The sequence below is a fragment of the Hemitrygon akajei genome, chromosome 8, assembly GCF_048418815.1.
Source record: "Hemitrygon akajei chromosome 8, sHemAka1.3, whole genome shotgun sequence".
Taxonomy (NCBI): domain Eukaryota; kingdom Metazoa; phylum Chordata; class Chondrichthyes; order Myliobatiformes; family Dasyatidae; genus Hemitrygon; species Hemitrygon akajei.
In genome coordinates, this window is record NC_133131.1 from 142,436,086 (window position 1) to 142,458,361 (window position 22,276).

A 22,276-nucleotide genomic window follows, 5' to 3' on the forward strand; every position below is an offset into this window, starting at 1 on the left:
TCTAAACGGATGCCCTTCTATTCTAATAAAAACACAAAATGCTGGCAGAACTCAGCAGGCCAGACAGCATCCATGGGAGGAGGTAGTGACAACGTTTCGGGCCGAAACCCTCCATCAGGAACGGCCTGAAACGTCGTCACTACCTCCTCCCATAGGTGCCGTCTGGCCTGCTGAGTTCTGCCAGCATTTTGTGTTTTTATTTATTTCCAGCATCTGCAGATTCACTCTTGTTGCCTTCTATTCTAAGGCTGTTTCCTCTGGTTTTACACTCTCACACTATAGAAAACATCCTCTCCACATCTACTCCATCAAGGCCTTTCAACATTCGATAGGTTTCAATTATTCTGCTTGATTTCCTATTAATAATCCATATTCATTAGGTATACTATTCTATTTACATAATGCTTATTTCACATAGTATTTCTTTGTAAAAACTGTATGTAAAATACACCAGAACATTGACTTTATATATGAAAAAATACAAAGACTTTTGCAGTTGAGCATTCTAAGCAATTAGGGCAAAAGCAATGAGCAATTACCATCACTGAATACTCCTTATACGTTCCAAGTAGATAAATGAAAAGTGTAAACTATATCATGTTTGGAAGCATTTATTAGGTATGGTTAAAATATGAAGTGTTCAATTAGCATTCAGACAGAACCTAAACTTATATTTGACTAAAATGATAAACTGAGTGCACAAGATGTCAGCCGAATATGTCTAGTTGAATAGGTCAAGGTATCCAATTTTCCCAGCAATTCTAGCATGAGTCAATCAAAAGCTTGGGAGAGAAAAATCAAAGATGCCTTGAGACAGATCAATTTGGTAAAAGGGTTTGGTAAAAGGTTTGGTAAAAGGCTTGATGAAAGGTTCAGAACTGGACAAATTACAAACTAGTACAGAATTTCAATTGGAGGCATGACAAATACAAATCTCAATTGGCACGAATAGTCAGAACCCAACTCTTTATACAAAAAGCAACATTTGCTAACAAGTCCAAATTCACCCCCAAACCTGGGAAATATAAATATCATGCACAACAAATGAGCCTTAAACTAAACCAGAATACTGAAATAGAGGAATATATAGTCTGGCAGCTTATTTCTTAAAATATTTAAAGCCAAAAATTACTAGCTTAACATTCATAAGTTATTAAGCAACATACAGAACTTTCTTATCCAATTAAATGAACACTGATACTTAATGTTAGTACCAAATATTTATAAATCTGTCATTACTAGTTTGTAATAGCTCACAAAACATTATGTATAAATTGCTCAAAAAAAACCCCAAATACACAGTAAAAACAAAACCAACATCTCATCTCTATACTTGAATATTCTAATTTTGGGCTGACAAATTGAGTACCTTTGATTTTGTTGTGAGCAGTAAACCAATTAATCACAACTTCAGTAACTATCCTAAAATTAGGTAAGTGGGTCCTGATCAATTGGTGAGAATAATACTTCAACCTAAGTCAAGGTTAATATATTGTCATCCACTGATTCGAAAAAGTCTGGCAACTGAGGTAAAGACTTGAATTTTTGTTTTTCCTTTCAGGCTGCTCTGCCTTTCTATAATGCCTTCAGCGATACCTCTCCCACTTTTCAATACCAAAATACTGCAAAATTACTTACCAACATTTCACAATGCTCGAAGAAACATTTTGCTAATACTAATGATAAAAAATTGTTTCCAACTGCATCTTTCTGAAATACTCAGAAGGCTTTGTTACTCTCCCATTCTCTTCACCCTACTTCAGAATTTTTCCTGAAGGCTGCCATGAATGACACACTGGCATAGAAACAGTTCAGCAATTATAATACTCCGAGCTCAAATGCCTCTGCAAGAAAGAAAATTCTTGATGGACTCATTGTTCTTGTATATCCTTTCTTTGAAATTTTAACCTTCAAGTATTTCATTCCATTGAGAACAAATTTCCCAAAATCCACTGAACACTATTTTAACCAGAACACAAACATAACAGCAGTACAGCACCTTACAAATACACAAAAATTTCAACTTATCACGAGCCTCTCTACTGGTGGATTCCTTCCTCTGCTGTTCAAAAATATGTGTTCACAATTTCCAGGCACTAATAACCCTGTAATGAGGACTCAGTTATAATCGTGGAAAAATTCAATCTCATGAGCCACTACTACAGTGTAGTGAAGTGTATAGTCATGCAATGTGGTAGAAGGAATAAAGGTGTAGACTATCTTCTAATCAGGGAGCAAATTCAGAAATTGGAAGTGCAGAGGGACAGCACAATTCCCTAAAGGTCAACTTGCAGGTTGAGTCAGTAGTAAGGAAAGCAAATTCAAATGTTAGCGTTCATCTTGAAAGGGCTAAAATATAAAAGGATACAATGCTGAGACTTTATAAGGCTGCATTTGGAGTATTGTGAGCAGTTATCTCAGAAAGGATGTGGTGCCACCCAGAAGTGGCCCATGCTACTGACAACCTGGACTTAGAAATATATCACTGTTCATTTACAGCTGTTACAGCAAAATTCTGAAACTCTTGATTCAAGATAGCAGTTCACTATCATCACCATCTCAAGGGCTAGAGATAGACAATTAAATGCTAGTTTAGCCTAAAGCCCATATCCCTTGAATGTATATTTTTGTTTATAAAAAGAGTTACCTTCTGTCTCATAATCACAAACAATTGAGATGGAATACTCATTTGTCTGAACTCCAAAAAGCTAAGGAGCAGGGCACAACGCTATACTAAACATTTTCTCAGTGACAAGCACAGAGTCATCTATAAAATGTACTGCTAAAATTCACCAAGGCTACTTTGAGAGCACCTGCCAGATCCACAGCCTCTACCTTCAGGGCTAACAAGAAATGCAAGTACAAGTACTCTTCTAAACAGCACACCAGAATTGAACACAATCACTGACAAATTCAAATTCTGCAACTATGAAAATACCTTCACGAGAAGGATTGCAAAGTTTAAGACAAACCCACATCTTTTCAGGGGCTTTTCAGTAATTGACAAAAAACACTGGTCATTCTGGTGAAGTTAAAACGTCACACACCGCACACCTTTTCAGGTAAGTTACGAACGAAGGCATTAGTATGCACATCAATCTGCAAACAAATATCACATTTTACTCAAAAGAATGTTCATCTCAATTCCCGGCTCAAGCTTTTAATGTAATTAAAATACTCACATTAAAAAGGAATAAAAACAAAAAAATATTTTTGATTAATGGAATATAATCATGTTCCAAGATGGGACAACAGCTTTACCTAAGCCTAATTTCAGATGCATCCACTCCAACTGAGGAAAGTTGCACCAATTCATTGCAAACCTGAAAACTTCTGTGATCATGGGTAATATATTTCACAAAATGGAATTGAGAAAGCAATTTCAAGTACTCCAAATTAGAGTAATTTATAGCATTTTTTTTTTACATTTGAAATAGAAATAGCACATTTGGTTATTGATAGTTATGGTGCTTCATGCATTAAAATAAACCTATTAATAGTTAAGGACAATAGTTAAGGAGGTGCAGCTTTTTCCAACATAATTTCTTCAGTTATTGTTAGAACACAGGAATCTGGAAAATCTTTAAATACCAACTGTAAACCTCCATGGTCTCTGGCTATAGTCATGGAAATTCAGAATGTCATCTAACTTTATTTTAGAATTAATTTGACTATTGCAAACTTTGTGATATCATCCAAGTTTAAAAATTTATTTTATACATTTATGGATATCCTGCATTCAAGACTATTAGCTATTTTCTTTCTGAAATGAAACTGCATTGAAAATGTGTAACAAACTTTCTGCTGCAGTATTCTTGGGCTTAGGAACATCAATTACTTCAGAAATGATTTATAAACTCTTCACAAGATTCTAGTTCAACTTTTATTTTCTTCACCTTTGATTACAAAATTGCGCAAGTGTTCAGCTCAATGTTTTGGAATTAAATCTAGTTAATTACTGCTGCTTAGAAAACAATATTGCAAAGTGCTTTACAATCAATAAAGCACTCAATGTAGGCACTGCTTGTAATGTACAAAATATGCAGGGTCTCAAAAACACTGCTGGTGGAGATAAACATTGGGACAGAATTTAAGGATGACTTTCCTACTCTTGAAAGCAGGATTATTAATAACCAGCCATCTGTAAATGAAATTTGGTTTAACATTCCATTGGAATTTTGGACATCTGACAGGGCAATAGAATAGTATTCCAGGACCCCTTCAATACTGAAATTTAGAGTAAATGGTAAAACTTCACTATTTATTCACTACCCTTAAAAACATGTAATAAATCAGCCATGCAAGTCCTGGCTTCAATGTGTACTTATTCTAAGAGCACCGAAGTCTGATGTAAATGTTGATTTCCTTTGGTATGCTAGAATTAGAGAATTAAACCTCTATTGCAGTGCTGACATTTCTTCCCCTTTCATGATGCAACTGATGAAAGACAAAAAAACATTAGTTCCAGCTAGGCAGTGATCATTCTCCAACAAGCGAGAGTCTAACTTTCAGCTCTGACATGACCAAAAACATTCTGGGGTTTAACAGTGACAAAAGAACTCAACGGTACTAGGTACAAAAATACCATGCTTAAAGAAATAGGTAGAGGGTAAGTATCTCAGTAGGCAACTCAACTCACATTCTAAAGACTTTCTACCATCACCTAGGGACAAGTCAGGAGCATGATAGAATACAACCCAAATGACATTCAAGAAGCTTGATACTGCACTGAACAAAGCATCACACTTGTTTGGGACCAGATATACTATCCAAGGAACTAACCACACCCACCAACACTATATTACAGTGTCTGTCATTTCTAAAGTACAGTAATGCTACCTAACAACTTAAATAACACTATTCATACTTGTGACCTCTACCACCAAGGGCAAGGGCAGCAGATGTCTGCCTTTCCAAGGTACACACTATACTTCCTTTGTTGCTGGGTTCAAACCCTTTTACGCTGCCTCCAAAAATACTATGGGAGCAAGTTCATCCAATTTACTGTAGCAGTTCAAGAATACCACGCTCGAGGACAATAAGGGATGGGCAATAAATACTGGCCTTGCCAGCAGTGTCACATCTCCAACAATTAAGTTAGATGACAGTGACCCAAACCAATGAACCAATTGATAATTTGAAAGTTTATACAAAAATACCAATATGGTTTAAACAATAAAACTACAAAAATGTAGGAAGTTAGCATCTTTTATGATATTCCATACTGTTGCTCCTCACCCTACACCAGGGACAAGGCACAACATGCAAATTCCAATCCAAGTGACAACATTTAAAACTTACATTGTTAATTCTTCATTAGCACTGTATTTAAATCCTGGAATATATTTCATAGCACAATGGTAACTCCTTCACTAGATGATTGCAGCTATACAAGGTGGCAGCCCTCCACTGCCTTCAACAGTAATTAAGCTTGGACTATAAATGCTTAGCAACATCAAATAAAAACAATCACTTTTCTCCCCACACCTTCGCATCTTCCTGAAATATTGAAACACACTTCCCTTCTCACTCTCTCCTGATGAGGCAGAATCTTCCCCTATTTACTCCATTAAAAATTCTTCATTTTAAAAGCCTCAACATTTTCTCTGCTCCAATCTTTATTCCCACTTCTGCAATTTAGGAGTTAACTCTTGATTAATTCAATTAAAAAAAGCCCTTCAGTGCAGTATTGAGTACTTTTCCCACACTATCACGTTCCTTCCTCTAACACTTCTACCTAATTTAGCTTTATTACGCAAGAGTCAAATGCTTCTTTAAAAGCACAAGCATGATCTCTTATTTCTTGTTCCAATTTCCTTCATTATTATGGCATATATAATTTATAGATTGTGGATAACTAGTTATTTCTTACAGAAATGAAGATAAATTTATGGGTCAGAAGCTTCTCACATTCCTTTCGTCATTTTTGCATGTGGAACACATCTTTGGAAGATTCCAATTTGCTGGTACTTGGTTTCCCCTACCTCATTATCAGGTCTTCTCAATCCCCCTTCATCCTAAAGAAATATGAACCCCAGTGTAAATGCTATCTGTCCCATTTACATTGTTGAATACCCCTGATCACAGGATGATCTCTTTTTACTAATGCAAAGCTAAGCAAAGCCTTAATCTCTCATCTGTGGGGTAAATATTTTGATTATACTTCAAAGAATTACACTTGAATCACTGATGCCAGATAGTTGCTAGAAATGTTTCCCATACTTTGCTAAAAAATACACCCGAGTCCCAGCCATTAAATTATTTTTATTGCACAGCCACAAACAATTATTTCCTGTAAGAAGTTCCTAAATAGCAGTCAATGGTATAAGCCCATGAGAAAGTGGAGAATGTGCAAACCAGAGAGAATGCTCATCTTCTTAGTGGACTGGATTTGAGCACAGGTCAATCTGATGTAAAATTCTGGATTTCAGGTTCTTGATGACAATGCACAAAATTGAAATTTCCTATCTTCTAATCCATTCGAGTCACATTCTCAAGACATGCATAGCACGCAACTTCTCCCATCATAACTTGATAATATTCTCACAGATGTCTCTTTGGTTCAATAATGTATCTATTTGGCTGTTTCCACAATACTAGGAAAGTGCTTTCAGTGACTATTATCAACTAAACAATCCACATCCAGGGTATTCTGCAGTTTGTAATTTTGAAAATACGAATCATCTTGCATTTTTATGAACAAGTTAGATGATCCTTCAACAATGGTTTCCTTCATTTTATTTAAGCAACATATTAATCATTAAAAGAAAGATGACAAAAAGAAAGTTTAAGGGTGGATTGCATCAGGGGAAAAGTTTAATTAATTTCTGCTGCTTCAGTGCACGGTTTAAACCTAGCAGACAACTCACGAGGATAGCATTAATCATTTAAATTTTTAAAAATACCTAAAATTTAATTTCCATATGCTTTAAAGCCAAGAAATAGATAAGTGAAAGATAACAGGAAGATCTTCAGTTTATAGTTCATTCAGTATTCTCATACACACATCTTTTTAATGCGCTGTCACGTGTAAAACATGTTCAAACTTCCAAGTAGTGACAGTCAATTTATATGCACATACAACTTTATTGGCATCTTCTGAAGTAGGCTAAATAAAAGATTTGTGGTTAAACCAGCCATTGCTTTCCCAAGATAATGTAATATCATGCTCCAGAATTGCACTGCAATCACATTTTTATTGATTAAATTACTGTTTGAGTAATCACAGCACGTACCACTATTCTGTGTTGAACCAGTGCCACTGCTTTTGCTGGAGACAGAGGTACTACATGGCTGGGTCCCAAGTTGTGCTGTTACGATTCGATTTACACCCCGATACAGCTTTCGGGTGGAGAGTTCATCACCATCATTGTCCTGAAGATTTGGTGACCGGGGCCTGAAATGCCGCCATCGGCATGCCTTAATGTTTGCTAGAATCTGAGTGAGGTCTCTAGAAGGATGATCCGAGGTATTTATTTGTGAGGTATTGGCAAATTCGTTAAATGGAGAATGGGGCGGGGAAGAGAGTATCTCAGGATCCAACTGATGAAGAACAGCGTCGTTTCCTGTGTGCGCTCGGTCCAACAAAATTCTACAATAGAAGAGAAGGAAAGCATCAGCAAACTTCAAGCCTTCCCAGTACATGTGAATTGACTCAAGAATTCACTGCAATGAGTCAAAAAACATAGCTCTCTGACTTAAGTAACCCATATAACCATATAACAATCACAGCACGGAAACAGGCCATTCCGGCCCTCCTAGTCCGTGCCGAACTCTTAATCTCACCTAGCCCCACTTACCCGCACTCAGCCCATAACCCTCCACTCCTTTCCTGTCCATATACCTATCCAATTTTACCTTAAATGACACAACTGAACTGGCCTCTACTACTTCTACAGGAAGCTCATTCCACACAGCTATCACTCTCTGAGTAAAGAAATACCCCCTCGTGTTCCCCTTAAACTTTTGCCCCCTAACTCTCAAATCATGTCCTCTCGTTTGAATCTCCCCTACTCTCAATGGAAACAGCCTATTCACGTCAACTCTATCTATCCCTCTCAACATTTTAAATACCTCGATCAAATCCCCCCTCAACCTTCTACGCTCCAATGAATAGAGACCTAACTTGTTCAACCTTTCTCTGTAACTTAAGTGCTGAAACCCAGGTAACATCCTAGTAAATCGTCTCTGCACTCTCTCTAATTTATTGATATCTTTCCTATAATTCGGTGACCAGAACTGTACACAATATTCCAAATTTGGCCTTACCAATGCCTTGTACAATTTTAACATTACATCCCAACTTCTGTACTCAATGCTCTGATTTATAAAGGCCAGCGTTCCAAAAGCCTTCTTCACCACCCTATCTACATGAGACTCCACCTTCAGGGAACTATGCACTGTTATTCCTAGATCTCTCTGTTCCACTGCATTCCTCAATGCCCTACCATTTACCCTGTATGTTCTATTTGGATTATTCCTGCCAAAATGTAGAACCTCACACTTCTCAGCATTAAACTCCATCTGCCAACGTTCAGCCCATTCTTCTAACCGGCATAAATCTCCCTGCAAGCTTTGAAAACCCACCTCATTATCCACAACACCTCCTACCCTAGTATCATCAGCATACTTACTAATCCAATTTACCACCCCATCATCCAGATCATTTATGTATATTACAAACAACATTGGGCCCAAAACAGATCCCTGAGGCACCCCGCTAGTCACCGGCCTCCATCCCGATAAACAATTATCCACCACTACTCTCTGGCATCTCCCATCTAGCCACTGTTGAATCCATTTTATTACTCCAGCATTAATACCTAACGACTGAACCTTCTTAACTAACCTTCCATGTGGAACTTTGTCAAAGGCCTTGCTGAAGTCCATATAGACTACATCCACTGCCTTACCCTCGTCAACATTCCTCGTAACTACTTCAAAAAATTCAATAAGGTTTGTCAAACATGACCTTCCACGCACAAATCCATGCTGGCTACTCCTAATCAGATCCTGTCTATCCAGATAATTATAAATACTATCTCTAAGAATACTTTCCATTAATTTACCCACCACTGATGTCAAACTGACAGGTCTATAATTGCCAGGCTTACTTCTAGAACCCTTTTTAAACAATGGAACCACATGAGCAATACGCCAATCCTCCGGCACAATCCCCGTTTCTAATGACATCTGAAAGATCTCCGTCAGAGCTCCTGCTATCTCTACACAAACTTCCCTCAAGGTCCTGGGGAATATCCGGTCAGGACCCGGAGATTTATCCACTTTTAAATTTCTTAAAAGCGCCAGTACTTCCACCTCTTTAATTGTCATAGGTTCCATAACTTCCTTACTTGTTTCCCACACCTTACACCATTAATATCCTTCTCCTTAGTGAATACCGAAGAGAAGAAATCGTTCAAAATCTCTTCCATCTCCCTCGGCTCCACACATAGCTGACCACCCTGATTCTCTAAGGGACCAATTTTATCCCTCACTATCCTCTTGCTTTTAATATAACTGTAGAAGCCTTTCGGATTTACTTCCACCTTATTTGCCAAACCAAACTCGTAACTTCTTTTAGCTTTTCTAATCTCTTTCTTAAGTTTCCTTTTACATTCTTTATATTCCTCGAGCAATTCCTTTACTCCATGCTGCCTATATCTATTGTAGACATCCCTCTTTTTTTGAACCAAGTTTCTAATATCCCTTGAAAACCATGGCGCTTTCAAACCTTTAACCTTTCCTTTCAACCGAACAGGAACATAAAGATTCTGTACCCTCATAATTTCACCCTTAAATGACATCCATTTCTCTATTACATCCTTCCCATAAAACAACTTGACCCAATCCACTCTCTCTAAATCCCTGCGCATCTCCTCAAAGTTAGCCTTTCTCCAATCAAAAATCTCAACTCTAGGTCCAGTCCTGTCCTTCTCCATAATTATATTGAAGCTAATGCTATTGTGATCACTGGACCCGAAGTGCTCCCCAACACATACATCTGTCAGCTGACCTATCGCATTCCCTAACAGGAGATCCAACACTGCCCCATCTCTAGTCGGTACTTCTATGTATTGTTGCAAAAAGCTATCCTGCACACATTTCACAAACTCTAAACCATCCAGCCCTTTTACAGAATGAGCTTCCCAATCTATGTGTGGAAAATTAAAATCTCCCACAATCACCACCTTGTGTTTACTACAAATATCTGCTACCTCCTTACAGATTTGCTCTTCCAACTCACGCTCCCCATTAGGTGGCCTATAATACACTCCTATCAGTGTTACTACACCTTTCCCATTCCTCAATTCCATCCAAATAGCCACAATAGCTAATTATATCATAGATTAATTCATATAGTTTTTATGCCAAATCAATTGTTTTCCAGTTTAGTTATATTGATAAATAGCACTTTTCCCTCTCAATTAAGATTGAATCAGATTTATTATCACTAGTATGTGTCGTGAAATTTGTTAACTTTAATTGCAAAATTACATCAGGAAATTTGACAGTATGGCTTACAAATCTTGGCATATGAACAGAAAAGACTTCCCTACTCAATCAGAAAATATTTTATGAATGATACAATATCATCTGCCATAGAAAGGATAATCAAGGCACAATATTTACAGTTGTATGTTGATATTCCACAATTAAATTTTACCATAAGACTTCTATTTTTCCTGATTCTCCAATCACATATATTCCTATAGCTAGGAGTTGTTCATTTGTTTTGTAAACTTGATATATTACTAAATACTGGCAACAGCTGCACTGTGAATATAACTGAATTTATGGATCTACTGCTCTGATGAAATCATAAGACATGGAGCATAGTTACGCCACAGCCCCATTCTCTGCCTTCTTGTAAACTTTGACACCCTAATTAACCAAGAACCTATCAACCTCTGCTTTAAACAAACACAATGACTTCACCTCCACAGCTGTCCATGGCAGCGAATTCCACAGATTCACCACCCTCTGGCTAAAGAAATCCCTTCTCATCTGTTCTAAATGGATGTCCCTCTATTCTGAGGCTGTGCCCCTGGTCATAAACTCATTCACTAAAGGAAACATCCTTTCCGTATCCACTCTAGGTCTTTCAATATTCATTAGATTTCAATGAGATCCCCCACCCCTTCTAAACTCCAGCAAGTACATGCCCAGTGCCATGAAACACTCACATTAACCCTTTGATTTCCAGAATAATTTTCATGATCCTCCCCTAGACCCTCTCCAATGCCAGCACATCTTTTCTTAGATAAGGGCCCAAAACAGTTCACAATATTCCAAGTGCAGTCAAACCAATGCCTTATAAAGCCTCACCATTACATCCTTGCTTTTATACTCCAGTCCTTTTCCAAATCGAAAAGGCTCAAGCCATTACAGAGGGTTGGGAAAAAAATAGATATAATCAGGCTTGATAGGATAAATTTATTCAAACCAAAAAATTTATGAAACTGAAACCATATTCATAGTGTATATTTAATTACTGGATTAACCATTTGTTTATTCAGTTTAGAAAGAACAAAGGGAAGTGAAGTTCCTAAAATAGAAACTAATGAAAACCCTTGTACCAATTTACATTCAAGGTTTACCCATTGTAGACTTGGAGTTATATCCAAATCCTGAGTCCAAAATATTAAATATCGGATATTAATTGCCCAATAGTAAAATCTTAAATTTGGTAATGCCAAACCACCATCCTTTTCAGACTTCTGTAGGTATTTTTTACTTAACCTAGGATTTTTATTTTGCCATATATATGAAGAAATCTTAGTCAACAGTATCAAAAAAGGATTTAGGAATAAAAATTGGTACTGTTTGAAATAAGGTATAAAACTTTAGGTAGAATAATCACCTTAACAGCACTGATTCAACCAATCAATGATAAAGACAATGGGGACCATTTAGTAAGCATTTGTTTAACCTGATCAATTAAAGGTAAAATATTGACCTTAAATAAATCCTTATGTTTCTTAGTAACTTTAACATCCAGATAAGTAAAATAGTCAGTAACCTATCTGAATGGTGAACGTCTCTAAATTGGAACCTGCATATTTAATGGAAAGAGTTCACTCTTAGTAAGATTCAGTTTGTAGCCAGAAAAAGTACTAAACTGAGCAATCAGGGATATTACAGCAGAAACTGATTTCTCAGGACTAGAGATATATAGTAACAAATCAATCTGCATATAGTGATAACTTGTGTATCTCATTCCCATGGGTAATACCAAGTATATTAGGGGAGTCTTGAATAGCAATAGGTAAGGGTTGCAAGGCAGTATCAAATAATAATGAATGATAACATTGCACTTGCCTTCCTTAACATCGACTCGACCTGTAAATTAATTCTTAAAGAGTCCTGCACAAGGATTCCCAAGTCCCATTGCACCTGATTTTTGAATCTTCTCCCCATTTAGAAAATAGTCTATGCCTTTATTCCTTCTACTAAAATGCATGACCATACCCTTTCACTACATTCCATTTGCTACTTTTGTCCATTCTCCCTGCTTCCTCAACATTACCTGCCCCACCACCTTTGTTTTGTCTACAAACTTGGCCACAAAGCCATCAATTCTGTCAACCAAATCGTTGACATACAGTATCACGTGAAAAGTGGCCCTAATATAGGCCACTGTAGAACACTACTAGTCACCGACAACCAACTAGAAAAAACTTTATTATGACTCCTTGCCTCCTGCCAATCGGCCAATCTTCGATCCATATCATAAGTTTTTATCTTGTCAAGCAGCTTCGTGTGTAGCACCTTGACAAAGGCCTTCTGAAAATTTAAACAAACATCCAAACTCTTTGTCTATCCTGCCTATTTCCTCAAAGAATTCTAACAAATTTGTCAGGCAAGATTTCTCCTAAGGAAAACATGCTGACTTTGGCATTCTTTATCATTTGCCTCCAAGCACGTTGAATCCTCACCCTTAATAATGGACCCCACCATCCTAACCATTTCAGTCAGGCTAACTGGCCTATAATTTCCTTTCTTCTGCCTCCCTGCTCAAAGAATGGAGAGACATTTGCAATTTTAAAGTCCCCCAGAGGCATTCCATAATTTAGTGATTCTTGAAAATTATTATTAATGTCTCCACAATCTCTTCAGCCACATCGTTCAGAACTTTAGTGTGTAGTCGATGTGGTCCATCTACCTGCAGACCTTTCAGCTTTCCACAGTGAAGACTGGCGCAAGAAGTTTGTCCCCATTTCTTTGTCCCCCCCATTATACCTCTATAGCATCATTTTCCAGCTGTCCTCTCACCTCTTTACTCTTTCTATATCTGAAAAATCATTTAGCATCCTCTTATATTGTTACAAGACTTGTTACCATCACAATTAATTTTTTCTTTAAGTTGCCTTCTGTTGGTTTTTAAAAGCTTCCCAATCCTTCAACTTCCCACTAACTTTTCCTATATTATGTACCCCCTCTTTTGCTTTTATGCTGCCTTCGACTTCCCTTGTCACCCAGTTGCCTCATCCTCCCTTTAGAAAATACTTCATCTTTGGGTTTTCTGTACCTTCGGCATGGCTTCCAGGAATTCCAGGCACTGCAGTTCTGCTGTCATCCCTGTGAGTGTCTCATTCCAATCAACTTTGGCCAGCTCCTCTCTTACCCCTGTAATTCCCTTTACTCCACTTTCAAACTGCAGGGTGAATTCTATCATGTTATGATCACTGCCTCCCAAGGGTTCCCTTACCTTAAGCTCCCTAATCAAATCTGGTTTATTACACAACACCCAGTCCAGAACTGTCTTTCACCTAGTGGGGTCAACCACAAGCTAAAAAGGCACTGTAATAGGTATTCTACAAATTCTCTCTCTCAGGATCCAGCATCATCCTGATTTTCCCAGTGTATCTGCATATTGAATTCCCCCATGGCCATCACAATACTGCCCTTCTTACATGCCTTTACTCTTTTCCTGTTGAAGTTTATATATCACATCCTAGCTACTATTTGAAAGCCTGTATTTAGCTCCCATCAGGGTCTTTTTACCCTTGCAGTTTCTTAACCCTACCTACAAGGGTTCTATATCATTTGATCCTATATCACTTCTTTCTAAGGCAGGGGTTCTCAACCTGGGGTCCACAGACCTTTCGGTTAATGGTAGGGGCCCATGGCATCAAAATAGGTTGGAAACCCCTGATCTAAGGATTTAATTTTTTTTAAAAAACCAATAGAGCCACCACTTGGTAGTTGCCTGTCCTTTTGATACAAGGTGTATCCTTGGATGTTAAAGCTCCCAACCATGATCTTCTTTCAGCCACATCTCAGCAATGCCCACAACATCATAACTGACAATCTCTAACTATGCTACAAGATCATCAACTTTATTCCATATACTACAGTACTGCACAAAGGTCTCAGGCATATGTAAAAAAAAATTCAGTAAAAATGTTCTCAAAAATATGAAGTTTCTAAATATCAAAAAAAATCATAAAGAGCAGTAAACAAAAACTAAAACAAATCAATATTTAGCGTGACCATCCTTTGCCTTTAAAATTGTATCAATTCTTTCAAAGACGTTGTTGTGCAGTTTTATAAGAAAATTGCCTGGTTGGTTGTTCAAAGCATCTTGCCACAGTTCTTCTGCAGACTTTGGCTGTCTTGCTCGCTTCCATCTCTCCAGGTAATCCCAGACAGCCTCAATGATGTTGAGATCATGGCTCTGTGGATGGAGTACCATCTGATGCAGAACTTGTTCTTTTTTTCACTGAAGGTAGTTCCTTCTGACCTTGGCTGTGTGTTTGGATTCATTATCCTGCTGCAGAATGAAACTGGGATCAGTCAGACACCTCTTTGATGGTACTGCACGATGGATGGGAATCTGCTTGTACTTCTGAGTATTGAGGATTCCATTAATTCTGGCCAGATCACCAACTCCATTTGCAGAAATGCAGTCCTAAACTTGCATGGAACCTCTGTTGTACTTCACTATTGTTGTACTGCAGACATTCATCCATGTAGTGCTCTCCAGTTCTTCTATGGACAAACCGCTCCTGCTTGAAAATTCTGATTCATCAGTCATTTGCTGCCATTATTCTGCATGCCAATACTTGTGTTTTTGTTCACAAGTGAGTCTCTTGGTTTTGTTTCCACTTCGGAGAAATGGCTTTTTGGCAGCTATTCTTCCACGATGGCCACTTCTAACAAGACTTCTCTAGACTATAGAGGTGTCTACTTGGGTTCCAGTGGTTTCTGTGAATTCAGAGTTCAAAACGCTGAACAACTTCTGATTTAGAAGGATGCCAGTTTGATGTATCACTTGTCTGCTGCACTCAATTTCTGTGGCCAACCACTGTTTCTGATCTTCAACCTTGGTTTTTAGGTGCAATTTCAGAAGAGCTTGGACAGCACATCTTAAAACTCCTGCCTGCCAGCCATGAAATTTCTGCTTGGGAGAGATCTTACTGGCGTAAGATGACCACCTTGTGCCTTGTTATTATGCTCACTCTTGCTATAGTGTAAGAACTGATTACTTGAAAGTTAAACTGCACATCCGCCACACCCTCACTTTTTAGTTTGGTTCCACTTTGCCCAGTTTGATTCCTTCTGCACCTGTTTCTGTTTCAGTTGTCCAATTTAGTTCATTCAACTCTGTGTCATTGATTAGCACCTGTTTGTCATCTTTGTTTTCACATACATGCACTAGGCTACATACCTACCAAGGAATCAAGTTTTCATTTGAAAAGTGCTCTATAAAAAGTTCCTTTTTATAATGAAATACAAAAAATTCTCAACATTTAATTTTTTGGAAAATGAATGCTTCGAAATATGTAATTTTCTCTTTACTACTGACACACAAATCCAAAAGACAAAGAACATCCAAAACAAACTTTATATTAAAAAAATCTAGGGTACCTACGACTTGCTCAGTACAGTACAGGCACATTCAAATATAACATCTTCAGTCCTGCGTTCATCACCTTTTTCGAACTTGCTCCCATTTTACACTCCACCTCATCTCACTGAATGCAATTCTGTCCTATCATCTGCCCATCCATCCTCAGTTTCACTACACACTGCATTGACTTGTAAACCAATTGTCCCATCCTCAGCTCTTATCACTCCAGTTCCCACCTGCCTACCAACTTAACTCTAAATAAATTGCTATATAAAAGATCTAATTTTAACATCCATTAAAGCATGAACTTCTCTTAAAAAATTAAAATAAACAAGTCTTTAATGTACCTTCCACCTCGACCAACACGCCTCCGTGCAAAACCAATACACCTCCTGGGAACAGTCAGCGTAGTGAGGCAGTATCTATAACGAACATCTCCTAATCCTCCTTCTTCTGGACTACACCAAGGCCAACTGCCTGTTTGGTCCAAGCGAGGCTGCAAGAAAGGAAACAAATTAACCCAGAGTGCAATAAGATGCAATTAAGAAATGACACTTTCCTAGCAATGCAAAAATTTCTATGTTTCTATACTGTGTGGCTTCTAGTTTTTAGTTCAATGACTCATTTTGGATGGTTTCCTGTTACAATATACAGAATACCAAATGTTTGTGTAACTCCTTTACGTCAAACACAAATATATTATAGATTGCTTTTTAATTATAACCATATAACAATTACAGCACGGAAACAGGCCATCTTGGCCCTTCTAGTCCATGCTGAACACTTACTCACCTAGTCCCACTGACCCGCACTCAGCCCATAACCCTCCATTCCTTCCCTGTCCATATAACCTATCCAATTTTACTTTAAATGACAATACCAAACCTGTCTCTACCACTTCTACTGGAAGCTCGTTCCACACAGCTACCACTCTGAGTAAAGAAATTCCCCCTCGTGTTACCCTTAAACTTTTGCCCCCTAACTCTCAACTCATGTCCTTTTGTTTGGATTTCCTCTACTCTCAATGGAAAAAGCCTATCCACGTCAAATCTAATTCTCCAAAGCTACGAGCATTGGTAGCCAGTTGGTGGTGTAGTGGCATCCACATTGGACTTCAAGGCAAACAGTCCTGGGTTTGAATTTGGCCGGCCCTTTGCACTCATTCCATTGAGCTAGCAACTCAGCCCATTAAAAAAATGCTAAAGAAACAGTAAGGCTGCCACCTGCTGTGCGGAGGAGCAACAATGAGCATTGGTCTGTGAACACAACTATTATTTTTATAAAAAAGTTAGAAGGTATAATAAGGAGTATTTTATTTAAATAAACCCCATTTAAAATTCATAATCTTCTAATTTATACAGTGCATACAAAGCTTCAACGGAAAAAATCTTCTCAATAAAGTGGCCTGTGAAAAATCAGAGCTATTATAATCATTCAGAATGCATTACAAAATATGGTTAACCTACTTTGCACTGCATTCAACTTCCCGCCCACTAACCCATTTTCCTTTCAACTGTATTTAAGCTGTCTTACTGCACCAATCACCATGAAGTCATGTAAAACAAAATACAGGTTATTTTTACAATTTCAGATTTAAACATAGTTTGAAGTTTTGTGGAAAATATCTGCACTCTCAAACACTGCATTAACTATTTTCATCTTCAGAGAGTCTCCACTGATTAAACATAAAAGATGGGTAACAAAAAAATTCTGTCTTGTTCTGAGACTGCTCAGTCATGATATCAAACATGATTCTTTAAATTAAATTGAAACTTTGGTTTTGCGAACATTTGAAGAGCAATAAATTTGACACTTTCACTGTTCTCAAATACAAACAAGCTTTTTACTATAAAAACTGCTATATGAAATAAGTACATGTTTTGCCCATCAATTCCAAATGTTAACGAGAAAGCCAAGCTGGGCAGCAAATTCACTATTCTAAAAGGCACAATGTGCTCTCTTAAAAAAATGCTTGATGCAGCTTTATTTGATTTGTAGTTACTTCAAACTTATTTTAAATTCTGATCAATGGTAATTTATAGCAATTTTATGAATAGTAATTTCAACTAATCAGGACATATTTAGCTCGAAAGATTTGCTGGGATTTACACTTATGTACAGTGACCAAAAGCTTTAATAAACAATGCAGCTGTTTAATAATAATTACTGTATTACTCAACTTGCCTGCTTTACTTGCTCCCAGCAGACATATACCAGATCACTAAGTAATTTACATTACAGCACAGTAATTAAAGCATGATGAATGGACAAAGGCACTGTAGTAAAATGTAATAATGTTGCAGTGCAATTTGCTTGTGTAATAATTTAAGGATGCATTCAGTTATTGCAGGGCTATGCAAGTTCAAAAGTAGAAGTTGTAATTTAATTACCCATATAGTATAACAAAACTGAGTCTATGAAGTTAGCATTAGCAACTAGATTTAACAAAGGTTCAGTGTATTAATATCAATTAAATATTGATAGATAAAACAGAAAACATTCTCGGAAAAAAAGGCCATGGTACAGAAATTGTATAAAGACTGTAGAAACCCAATATATTGATCCAAAAAATTTGTGCTTCATGCTTAAATTGTTGTCAAATGAACCATAACCACTAAAAGTAACATGACATTTCAAGCAAAACAAAGTTAATCTGAATAAAGGTCTATTCAAGGCTGCATCCAATTTTTTGGCACTTACAGAATAGTACTGACACCCTGCTTTCCTTCGGAAAGCGAAAGGACCATCTGGATCATTCTCTTCCTCTGCTTCTGAAGATGCAGAATGGACCTTTGTCAAAAAGAAAAAGCACACAATTGTAATTTCTTTCCAATAGACCAAGGTAATGAATATTTCTCTTCTACTTCACTGTATTACTGCATTGGTTTACCGTGGTCTTTTTCCACGTTACTTCAGGCCAGTTCTTAATCACTAAATGCACTGATTTCCATATTCAATCCTGATAAGCCCCTGGTTAATAAATTACTTTAGTCTTCAGAACCAGCAAGTTTGTGAATATACTTCTATTTAACATTAGACACAATGGCTTATTACCAAACTTTCGAAAACAAAAATAATGTCATCAATACACATAGGACATACAAAAAAGTGTGGGCTCTGTGACCCATGATGTTGTGCTGACCTTTATCAACCTCCCTTACATGACCTCCTTAATAATGCTCAATTTATCATATTACAATTTTATGGAATATTAATCAATATTTTCAGTTCTTCCTCTACTTTAACAGTTCCTTAATTTCCGCACACTTGATCTTTCCCTATCCTCAGTTTCTTTTCTTGCACTCTTTTCCCTCTAGCCTCTTCCCAAACTTTCTCTAACCTAATGGTTTAACAATAAATTTTTCCCACACCACAATTTCATTCCAGTTCCTTTTCAGTGGACAATCCAATACCCCTCTCTCTCTCTCTCACACTGTCTTATGATAGGCTTGTTTTTCTCCCCTATTTCATAGCATTTAATAGCAGCCTACAGTAATGCAGTGGTTAGTACAACACTATTACAGAGCCAGCAGTCAGTGATCGGAGTTCAACGCCTGTCACTGTCCGTAAGGATTTTGTATGTTTTCTCCGTGGCAAAGACGCACAGATTAGCAAAGGTTAATTAAGTGGTGGGCATAGAGACTGGTGCCAGAAGCATAGTGACACTTGCAGGCTGTCACCAAATCATATTTAGTCTGTGTTGGCTGTTGACGCAAATGAAACATTTCACTGTGTTTTGATATACATGTGACAAATAAAACTATTAAAAAAAAATCTGCCTTTTCTTCACCCCTCAACTCTTACTTAGCTTCACGCTACTTCATTTTCAATCTTCACTGTTACATTTATTCCCATTTATCTTTTATTATCTGTGAACTAATGTGACCCACAATCCATACTAACATTCCTGCACCGTTATTATACTAGTAGCTCTGACCCCTCATTTCTTAATCCAAGAACTTGTTGTGATTGTTCTTGTGAATCATGAGGAAAAATATTCACCATTAACCAATCCTGTATGTAGAGTAGTTTCTCCATCCACATTTATAATGGAATCATTGCTGATAGATGCATTCAGAACCAACAGTTTTATGAGATAAAAACACAAAATGCTGGCAGAACTCAGCAGGCCAGACAGCATCTATGGGAGGAGGTAGCGACGACGTTTCGGGCTGAAACCCTTCATCAGGAGTGTACCTGCTCCCACAGATGCTGTCTGGCCTGCTGAGTTCTGCCAGCATTTTGTGTTTTTATTTCCAGCATCTGCAGATTCACTCGTGTTGAGTTTTATGAGATATTTTACTTTATAAATTTAGAGCCACAGAGGCACAAAATGTAAAACACTTAGAATTACAACTACACACCCTCACTTAAATTTGATGGAATTTAACATAGTCCATTACTGCACCAGACACAAACTGACCTTGAATTATTTGAATAAGAAGCACAATACAGACCTGTGAGAAGGGCTCTTCATCAGAGCTGGGAAAGTCATACTGGTTTATATCCTTTGCATTAAAGACTGGCAGTGCAGCAGGGCTTGATTGCTGGGGTGCAGCAGGAATTGGTTGCGAGATTTTGTGTTTTTTCTTTTCATACTTCCTCTTGGGTCGTACAATCTCCACATTCTCCTGCTGCAACATAATTAGCATAGAATGTTTAACATTTTATAATCTAATTGTTAGTATGTAATTAATATTCACTGGTACAAGTAAAAATACAAGAGTCAGGATTTTCTTCTATAACTACTGCTGAATACACGTACAAATGTACAGCTCACTGACACATGGATGAAACCAACCAAATGAATAGAAAAATATACAAATTAACATGTTAATAAGTGTATTTATCCTTTCTCAATTATTGCCAATGTCAGATGCAAACTTAGATCCATTTTCAGTGCCAGTATGCCGCAGAACCAAATGATTAACATTTATCTTAACTGTGTAGTTGAAAGAGATGGCTATAGAGATAGGTTAGCTTGTTGTGCATTACAAAACATTACATTATTTATATATGCAATGATAAGTTGTTACCTTATTAACTTTGAATTCCTTAATCTCCATAAACTCTTGATGTTTAAACTGATTGCTATTAGATATTGGAGTGATGGGCACTGTGTAGGTAGGCTTCACATGCTGCCGCTGTGCCATGACCTCTGATAAAATCTCTCCACTGAAATCACCCAGACTGTGCCTAAAAGCATGAAAACAATTTCAATCCGGAGAACATAACAAAATAAAAGCACAATATCTTTGTCAGCTGTGAATAAAGTAAATTAACAATACGCAATGCAACTTCAAAGTTGGGAGACAGGAAAGGAAAATTGCCTAAAAAAGGAGTAAATGACACTCTGTGGCTTTATTAATAGTTTCTTTTCACAATTTGTACAGCTGTAGCTTTGATATCTCCAAACCATTTTTGTACATTTTCATTTATAAATTATGGTAGTGGTACACGTTAAAAAAATACAGCAACATTTTTAGCATAACACTAAATTGAAACGACGACCATATAACTATCTCTCTGCATTTTCCATCTCTAGCTGCGGCAAGACAGATAACAAAGCATTCCAACAGGTGATTAGGATGGCTCAACACATCACTAGGACTCAACTACTGGACCTGGAGACAATTTACAACTCTCCATGTCCACAGCACGCTCGTAAGTTCATTAAAGACCCTTCCCATCATGGACATTTGTCTGTTTGATCTCCTGCCACCTGGTAGGAAATACTGAAACATCTTCGCCAAGGTAGTATGATTGAAAAACAGCTTCTTCCCGAGGGCTGTTGTACAGCTAAATAACGCTACAACCTGGCTTGCCAAAGGTCTTTGAATGTTATAGCTATCAATATCACTTGTTGCATGTAAATATGGATTTTTAAAAAAAATTAAGCCACATTGTAAATACCCTTTTTGCACGGATTGAAGTAGCACTGCAATCTCGTCCTGAGCAATGACAATAACGTTCTATTGTATTCTATACAACATGTCACATATTTAAAGAAAACATTCCCTGTATATAAATTTAACTAATTTTAGGAGCTATGTGGGCAAAACCCCTCAAAATAATATGTACAAATAAACATTGATTGTATATACCTTTTCTCAACAATTTCTAATGTTAGATGCAACAATTCTCTTTTGCTTTTTTCTCTTCGTTTAATCATCTCCAAGATTGTTACAGCTCGACTAAGATCTCTTCGCAACTTCAGCATCTTTTCATATGAAGCCTCATCATTTTTACGATTCTACAAAATACAAAAATCCATTTGTTCTTTGTTTATTGAAATAAAAATTATATTATTTTCCTTTTTTGCCTTAAGATTTATTTTATGTTTACCTGGATTCCAATGCAAAGAACTTTACAGAAATGCAGAAGAACTTAAGCAATAGAGCAAACTTTAGCCTTCTCTAA

The 22,276-nt window shown here is 37.2% G+C and overlaps 1 protein-coding gene across 2 annotated transcripts in view; it reads right to left on the reverse strand.

Moving 5' to 3' along the window:
- The window catches only part of LOC140732319 (enhancer of polycomb homolog 1-like), a 193,818-nt gene that overhangs the window by 23,980 nt on the left and 147,562 nt on the right, over positions 1-22,276 (reverse strand). For both annotated transcript variants that reach the window (XM_073054791.1, XM_073054790.1), the window contains 6 exons: positions 21,961-22,109; positions 20,893-21,052; positions 20,314-20,490; positions 18,557-18,646; positions 16,204-16,352; positions 7,236-7,591 (listed from right to left, as the gene is read on the reverse strand). In XM_073054791.1, the coding sequence (XP_072910892.1) occupies positions 7,236-7,591; positions 16,204-16,352; positions 18,557-18,646; positions 20,314-20,490; positions 20,893-21,052; positions 21,961-22,109 (1,081 nt within the window). The remainder of the gene's footprint in view (positions 1-7,235; positions 7,592-16,203; positions 16,353-18,556; positions 18,647-20,313; positions 20,491-20,892; positions 21,053-21,960; positions 22,110-22,276) is intronic.